Raw genomic sequence first — 8,382 nt, 5'->3', positions numbered from 1 at the left:
CAATCCTGTGTTTATCACTTGTTTCCATAGATACTCTATTTCAATAGGCTATAATGACACATTTTTAGCGCAGACAGGTCAGTAAGCTCCGGTTAAGTACGCTTTATACCTTTGACCACTGAAAGCTCTCGTTCTGGTGCTGTTATGTTTCTTTCCAGAATGTTGCAGCACTTTTTTGGTTAGATCTACTGCTGTTTTAGGCAATATGTCATGAGATATAGAGAAGAGCTGTTCAAGGATGCACAAAGGGGTAAGAATCAGATGTCGGTGTTGATGAATAATGCCTTTGTCCATTTACCCATCAGTCAACCGCACACATGCAATAGTAAACAGCAGCAAGACGTTTGTCCACTCAACACAAACCACATTCATTTGTCAGTCTGACACTAAACTAACCTGAAATAAACTCAGATGACTCAAAAACAAAAATGATTCGTTGAATTTAATAAAAAAATTGATCGCAAGTGGTTGCACACAATTGATTTTAGCTACATTTAAACAAATGCATTAAGTTGAACTAAAATTTATTAAGTTCAACTTAATGCATTTGTTTAAATGTAGCTAAAATCAATTGTGTGCAACCACTTACGATCATTTTTTTTTATTAAATTCACCGAATAATTTTTTTCAGTGAGCATTGAAACAATATGTTTCTTGCATGAGGGTTTTTGCATTTTTTAATATTATTTAACAGTACTGAGGGGATATTTAAAGATTATATGTCATTAAATACAACAATCTTAAATGGATATCTGTTCTCTGATCTAAATGTAATGTAGACTGCAGATGGTCTCAGTTCTTGTGGTTATTTCAACATCTTCTCTTCTCTGCGGTTACAGACAGTGTCTATGAGGAACAACAGCATTAAGAAACCTCTGCAACAAAAAATGCAGTGTTGTGCATTTTTGTCATATTTTGTCTTATTTAAAACATATGAAACTACATTTAGTATATTAATTAAACTGCATTCGGCCATCGTTGTTTTGGCTTCAGACAGCACTTGTCTTGCAGATGAAGCTTTTTTGAAGGGACAAAATAATCTTATACCATGTTGCTTATAATTCCCATGGATTGTGTGCCCTGCTCACTTTTATTTTATTTTAAAATGTAAGATCTTCAGCTTCTTCCTAAAATATAATATTATATAAATACTTGATTTTTGAATTCATTAAATTGAATTGTGTCATAACTGACTAAGGTAGGCAAGGCAAGTTTATTTCCTGTATATCACATTTCTTACACAATGGTAATTCAAAGTGCTTTACGTAAAAATGAATCATAAAATGATCACAACAAGTGCATAAGACATAAGAATGACAATAAAAGCAACTAAAAAAAAGACTGATTAAAAAGTATTTATATGTATCAAAACAGTTATAAAAGGAATTAAAAGAGGAGGCATGAATAAGATACAGTGCAATCAGTCAGATGTAGCACAGTGCTCATTCAGTAAATGCACAGCTAAACAGATGTGTTTTGAGTCTGGATTTGAATACTGTTGATGTCTTCTGGAAACTGGTTTCAGTTGTGACTGGCATAATAGCTAAAAGCGGACTCACCATGCTTAGTGTGAACCCTTGGTATTTCTAACTGACTTGATCCTGATGATCTGCATGTCTGTTTTATATTCAGTGAGCATATCTGCAATGTATTAAGATCCTAGGCCATTGAGTGATTTATATACAAGTAATAATACTTTAAAATCAGACATGAATGTAACTGAAAGACAGTGTAAAGACCTGAGGACTGGATTGATATGTCATCATTTCTGGCAGAAGCGTTCTCTATGAGCTGCAACTCTTATGTTTTTTTTAGTGAGGAGTCCATTACAATAATCCACCCTGCTGGTGATGAAAGCATGAACAAGTTTCTTTAAGTCTTGACTGGAAACAAAACATCTAATTATTGCTTTATTTTTGAGATGATAGTATGCTGATTTAGTTATTGCTTTGACATGACTACTGAAACTAAGGTCCAACACCAAAATCGCAACAAGATTCCTGACTTGATTTTTAGTTGTTTGACCCTTAGCGTCAAGGTATGCGTTCACCTTGAGAACTTCATCTTTGTTTCCAAATGCAATGACTTCAGTTTTGTCTTTGTTTAACTGAAGAAAGTTTTGACACATCCAACTGTTGACTTCATCAATGCATTGGCACAGGGAGTCAATGGGGCTGTAATCGTTAGGCAATAGGGCTAAGTAGAGCTGTGTGTCGTCTGCATAGCTGTGGTAAGCAATTTGGTTCTTTCTCATTATTTGGCTCAGTGGGAGAGTACAGGTTTAATGGGAGCGGTGAAAGAATTGAGCCTTGTGGGACTCCACATGTCATGGATGTCCACTAAGACTTATGGTCACCAGTTCACATTGTATCCCATCTCCTTTAACTATGACCTGAACCATACGAGGACCATCATTTATTATCTTTATGAGCGCTGTCTCTGTACTATGATGTGGTTGGAAAACAGACTGAAGCGGTTCAATCCATTCAAGCTTAAGAATTTGTTCAGATGATTAAAAACAACTTGCTTTGAGATTGGTCTATAGTTGCTTATAGTCTTATCCAGATTGCTATTTTTCAGGAGGGGCTTATACTGCAGTTTTAAGGGACTTTGTCCCATAAAAAGTAAGGCTTTTACCACTTAGAATATCTGGGAGTGGGGAGCGTGTCAAGGGCGCAGGTTCATGATTTAAAATGCTGTAGAGTTTCTTTCAAGATTTTACCATTATTTGCCTCAAAATCAGAAACATAAATTGTGGTCCGGTCTGTATGACCTCAGCAAAACACGTGGATATGCCTTTGCCTTATGCCTTTCTGATATTATTTCTCTTCTCAGAAATAAGGAAGCAGACTCAATTCACTGGCTTTGGGGTTGTTAGTCATTAGCAAAAAGAGTGCAGGTGTTTTTTAAATTGCTGTTATAATATTTGTAAAGAAGGTCTGTCTAGCTGTGCCTACTTCCACATTGAAAGCATGAAGGCAGTCTTTATAGATGTTTATAGATAGACTACTTGTTTCGTCTTCCGCCACATATGCTCAGCATTTCTGCACTTTCTTTTCATACTTTGAACTGCTGTTGTGATTCTCCAAGGTGCTTTAGATTTCCCAGTCTTCTGACTTTCACAGGAGCAAAGTCATCAGTAACATTCTTAAAGGGATAGTTCACCCAAAAAATTAGATTTTCGTTCATTATTTGAAACACAAATGAAGATATTAAGATATTTTAATGAAATCTGAGAGATTTCTGTCCCTCCATTGACAGTCTAACCAACTATCACTCTGACGCTTCAAAAAGTTCCCAAAGAGATCATTAAACTAAACCATATGAATCGAGCAGTTTAGTCAAAATTTTCAAAAGAGAAAAGAAAAGACAACTCGCCAACAACTCTGAGCAAAATTACAGCCAGCACGTTTGAGCTTCAGCAAGAACCAATGAGGTTTGTTCTTGTGATCAAGCAGGTTCGGTTGAGCTTCTGTTTATGTTCGCTGATCAATATGTGAAAAAATTCAATCTGTCCATCATATAAAGAAATCGTGACTTCAGAAAATTTGGACTAAACCACTCAATTCATAAGGATTAGTTTTACGTTCTCTTTGTTAACTTTTTGAAGCGCAAAGTAGTAGTTGCGCAGCTGTCAATGAAGGAACAAAAAGCTCTCAGATTGAATTAAAATATCTTCATATCTTCAGCAAAAGTCTTACGGTTTGGAACGACATGAGGGCGAGTCAGGGCTGGATTTACCTCATATTGAGACATATTAAATGTCATTAATTTATAAATTAAAAAACAATATTATTTCTCCTCATTGTAATTGATAGTTTAACATTCTTGTTTACAATATCTGGTTCACCGATGTCTGATGTTTGTTCTCTCCACTCCTGTTCTGGATTTGATGTCATAAACCAGGACAACAGTGGCAGCCACCGCAGCCACGCCCATCAGAGCAGTGACGACCAATCGGATCACAGCTTCAGTGGTGTCAAAACAAAGGTTGCAGCCTGAGGAAAGACAATAAGTAGTAAACAGCTAAATAAATAACACGACTGAAAAACCTCTAAGATCACTCCAGACCTACCTGAACTCAACCAATTGAGATCACTGATGTGTTTGGTCTCGTTGCTGACGGGATTGTAGATCACACAGCTGTAAGTGTTGTTATCCTGATATTCCACCTCCAGAGGAAGAGAGAGACTGATGCTGAGATCAGACACACTGATGCTGGACAATAAACTGATTCCTTTGTACCAGGAGAGAGTCACATGACTCACATTTAACACTGAACACAGCAAAGAACATTTTGATAAAGGATTTTGTGTACAGTAACTAGAGATGTCAGGAATGGGCAGAGGAGCTGGAAAACACAAGAAATAAATGACAGTTAGTTAGAGGGATGCTTTGTTATGGATTCAACGTTTACTTAGTCCGAGTTTACTATAATGTCAGTCAGTTAGTGCAAAGAGCGCACAAAGAGCACTGATACCATCATCATTTTAACTCATATCCTAACATTTATAATAGATTCAAATTTAACGTAGAATTACACAGACACAAATGGCATAAAAAGCTGGGTTTAAAAAAAAAAGATGAATATAAAGTTGGATTCTGAAATATTATTATGGGTAAATGGAACTAACATGAATACAAAAAGACAGGAAAATGCACTCTACAACATAGGTAGAAATCTACTCACAATAAACAGTAACATTGTAAATCGCTGGATCCTTAGTTCCGATGCTTTGTTTATAAACTCCACTGTGTTCATGGCTGATGTTTGTGATGGTGAGAGATCCAGTGTGATTATCCAAATGGAGTCTGTCTATGAATCTCGAATAATTATATTCTGTAGAGAAGATACCATTCATTTTCCTGATTCTAGCAATGCGAATGGTTCCAAACCTCCACTCTATCTTGTCATATCCCTGTATGTCAGTAATAGACTCTAGAGTGACAGAATCCCCCACCGTCACTGGCACTGCCTTCACCACATCTGACTCAGCAACAAGCACACCTGAAGAACAATATTAAATAATGTAAATATAAAAAATATGGCAACACTTTACAATAACGTCCTATTTGTTAACATTACAATGTGGCATGAGTTAACAACAAACAACAATATTTACAGCATATTTTAATCCGGTGAATGTTGATTTATAAACATACTGTTGTTCATTGTTAACTCATGTATGTTTATGATACTGTTAATTCATACAACTTTAATGTATTAGTAGAAATTAACAGTAGGCCTAACCTATATCTATCTATCTATAGATTCATAAATGCTAATTATCTTTCTTTTTCAGTCAATGACACCATATTACATTCACTAATGTTAACGGATTTAACCTTACTGTACTAATACCAAAAATGGAAATCCTCTGACGTTAATGCCATGAGAACAAGAGATATTACATATTCACATTAAACCATTAACATTAGCCGCCAGGAAATAAAATAAAAAAATCAATAAATAACAAAAATAGAAATAAAAAATAGAAACATTAGCCTACATAAAATCCAGTGCTTTAAAAATATTTTTTTTTCCTAAAAGATTTACATATAATTTAGTCATTTTTAAAATGTGATAATGTGCAAAATTTGGTTTGCAAACTTTGCATTGAGCCCAGTTCTTTTTATGTATATGGTATTTTCCTAATAAAACAAAATAACTGTATAATATGTTGTTCTTCACATTCCAAATTGTCATTCTCAGTATAAAAAAAGCGCATCAAATACACACATTTCTATCATACACTTCAGTTTTCTACTAATAAAGGTTTCTAAATCTTGCAAAGATAATCTTGAGTAAATGCAGTGAAAAAACAGATGCAAAATAGTTTATTTTTCAAACGCGCAAGATTCAAATCCACGGACTTAAACATGTGTGTTATTTCGAGTGACGTCATAGGCTGTACTTACCAAACAGATGAAAAAAATACAAACAGAAGAAAATAAACGCGTGGATCATTTTCTCCAAACGTTTGAGATAAATCGCTATAGTTTGCAACCGATTTCGACAGAAAGTGTTTTTAAATACTATCTGTAAATACCTCGAAAAAGTATCTGTAGATAATTTGAGGTTTAGAGTCAAACAGACAAACTCCTCCCCTCTGCGCGCCTCCGTGAATACGCGCGAGAACGCGCTCAGTTTGGTGTACAAGAACGCGCTCACCTCTATTGGTGTTTATAATAATGTTGTCTTTAATCAGTCTGTGTTCCAAGATATTCAATAGAATGATGCTCTTGACTGATCTTTACTGCAGCCTTTACATTTCTAGAGTAGATGAACTTCATTCTGTTCTCTTTGTCAATTCAATTCAATATAGCCTATTTGTATGTTCACAATACACATCGTTCCAAAGCAGCTTTACAGAAAATGCACGTGCCTACATTCAAATTTAGAGTGATCTGTTATCAGAGGTAACTGTCTAAGTTATGTATTTAAGAAATGTAAATTCAAGTAGTATGTAAATACCCCGAACATTCTCATGAAGGCTATTCCAGAGTTTAGGAGCCAAATGTGAAAACGCTCTTCCTCCTTTAGTGGACTTAGATATTCTGTACTGCCAGAAGCCCACAGTTTTGTGACCTTAAAGAGTGTGATGGATTGTATGGATGGCGATAGAAGATCGGTTAAAGGAATAGTTCATTTACTATCATTTACTCATCCTCAAGTTGTTTCAAACCTGGATGAATTTCTTTCTTTTGCTGAACACAAAAGAAGACATTTTGAAGAATGTTGGTTCCAAACAGTTGATGGAGCCCATTGACTTCCATAGTAGAGAAAAACAAATTCTGGAAGTCTGTTTGGTTACCGGTATTCTTCAAAATATTTTCTTTTTCAAGTTTGAAACAACTTGAGGGTGAGTAAATGATGACATAATTTTCATTTTTGGGTGAACTATCCCTTTAAATACACAGGAGCTAAACTGTTCAGAGCCTTATAGGTCAGTAGCAATCAGAACTTAATATGTAACCAGAAGATAAAATTAGTGTTATATGATCATATTTTCTTGACCTAGTAAGAACTCTAGCAGCTGCATTATGGACTTGTAGCTTGTTTATTGAGGATGCAGGACAACCAGCTTTTAATGCACTACAGTAATCTAGTCTAGAGGTCATGAATACATGAACTAACTTTGTGTTTGAGACCCTTGACTTCTGACACACAGCTCTCATACTCGCAGAGGTGTTGCATGTCATTTTTCTCTTGCAGCACTCAAATAGATGTGAGTAAAAATCTGTCTTAAAGGAAAATGCATTTGTCCATTTACCCATCAGTCAACCGCACACATGCAATAGTAAACAGGAGCGAGACGTTTGTCCACTCAACAGAAACCACATTCATTTGGGTCAGTCTGACACTAAACTAACCTGAAATAAACTCAGACCACAGAAGTTTCACTTTAACTCAGAAACTGAGCTGAGAGTGTCTAAAGCATTCTTTGGAAGCATGTTATAACTTGCAAGAGAAAAAAACACGTTCATTTGACTGTTTTTATTCCAAAGTAAAGCTGTTTTGAGGGGAAGTCATATATTTACATATGTCAGCAGGAAAATTAGCCATTCACACACACTAACACTCAGACATCCAGGAAAATTATCACATTTTATTTGTGTTTGTTTCTGTGTTATTGGCCTTTTTTTAAGGTTCTCTTTATTTTGCTTCTTGTTTAACACTTTTTGTTCACTTTTAATTCTAATAGGCTAGTCCAATCAGATCAGACTCATGTTTAGAGTTGTTTTAAGATAACGATTCTGTAGCCATTGAATGCAAATAATCTTAAATAGGATCTGATCAGTTCTGAGATGGTCTCATTTGGTTATTTCAACATCTTCTCTTCTCTGCGGTTACAGACCCTGTCTAGAGAACAACAGCATTAACAAAACCTTTCCCTCATTTACAATCCTCACGGAATACACTGAATAAAGTGCAAAGAAGAGCTGACTTGATTCAAGTTTACACATTAATTCTTCTTACACATGTTATTTTCACTTCTCATTTCATATATTTTTTTGTGACTTTGAGTTTCCAGTAGACCACATCCTGTGACAGTATCTGTCTCGGCAGACACAACTGACCCTTAATGTTCTTATATTATGTTGTCAGGGAACAACAGCATTAAAAAACCTCTCCATCATTTCCAAACCTCACAAAAGACACTGAATAGAATTCAACGAAGAACTGACTTGATTCAAGTCACATTATTGTGTACACGTCAATTCTGTTTTTTTTTTTTTTATCTCACTTCTCATTTTACAGCGACTATATATTTTTGTTAATTTCAGTTCCTAGACCAATGACATATAAGTTGTTGGAATTGTTTTTCAACTTGTTTAACACTGATGTTTCAATCATCATCATCATCATCATCTCTTATT

The 8,382-nt window shown here is 35.2% G+C and overlaps 1 protein-coding gene across 1 annotated transcript; it reads right to left on the bottom strand.

Moving 5' to 3' along the window:
- Window positions 1-1,198: 1,198 nt before the first annotated feature.
- On the bottom strand, window positions 1,199-6,095 carry LOC311085718 (CD48 antigen-like). The gene is made up of 4 exons (XM_084118302.1): window positions 5,920-6,095; window positions 4,691-5,008; window positions 4,076-4,351; window positions 1,199-3,998 (listed from the first exon to the last, which is right to left on the bottom strand). Exons 1-4 carry the CDS (start codon window positions 5,966-5,968, stop codon window positions 3,847-3,849), a joined length of 795 nt encoding a protein of 264 aa, XP_083974428.1. The 5' UTR covers window positions 5,969-6,095; the 3' UTR covers window positions 1,199-3,846.
- Window positions 6,096-8,382: the final 2,287 nt, after the last annotated feature.

The sequence above is a fragment of the Abramis brama genome, assembly GCF_963993115.1.
Source record: "Abramis brama genome assembly, chromosome: 6".
Taxonomy (NCBI): domain Eukaryota; kingdom Metazoa; phylum Chordata; class Actinopteri; order Cypriniformes; family Leuciscidae; genus Abramis; species Abramis brama.
This window is presented reverse-complemented; position numbering and strand designations above follow the sequence as displayed.

Bases quoted from the DNA above. Each gene is read 5' to 3' on its own strand.
- LOC311085718 (XM_084118302.1), bottom strand. From the start codon at position 5,968: ATGATCCACGCGTTTATTTTCTTCTGTTTGTATTTTTTTCATCTGTTT. The intron at 5,009-5,919 runs GTAAGTACAGCC...ATTGTTCTTCAG, and splicing joins GTATTTTTTTCATCTGTTTG to GTGTGCTTGTTGCTGAGTCA. The intron at 4,352-4,690 runs GTGAGTAGATTT...TGTGTTTTCCAG, and splicing joins TTACAATGTTACTGTTTATT to CTCCTCTGCCCATTCCTGAC.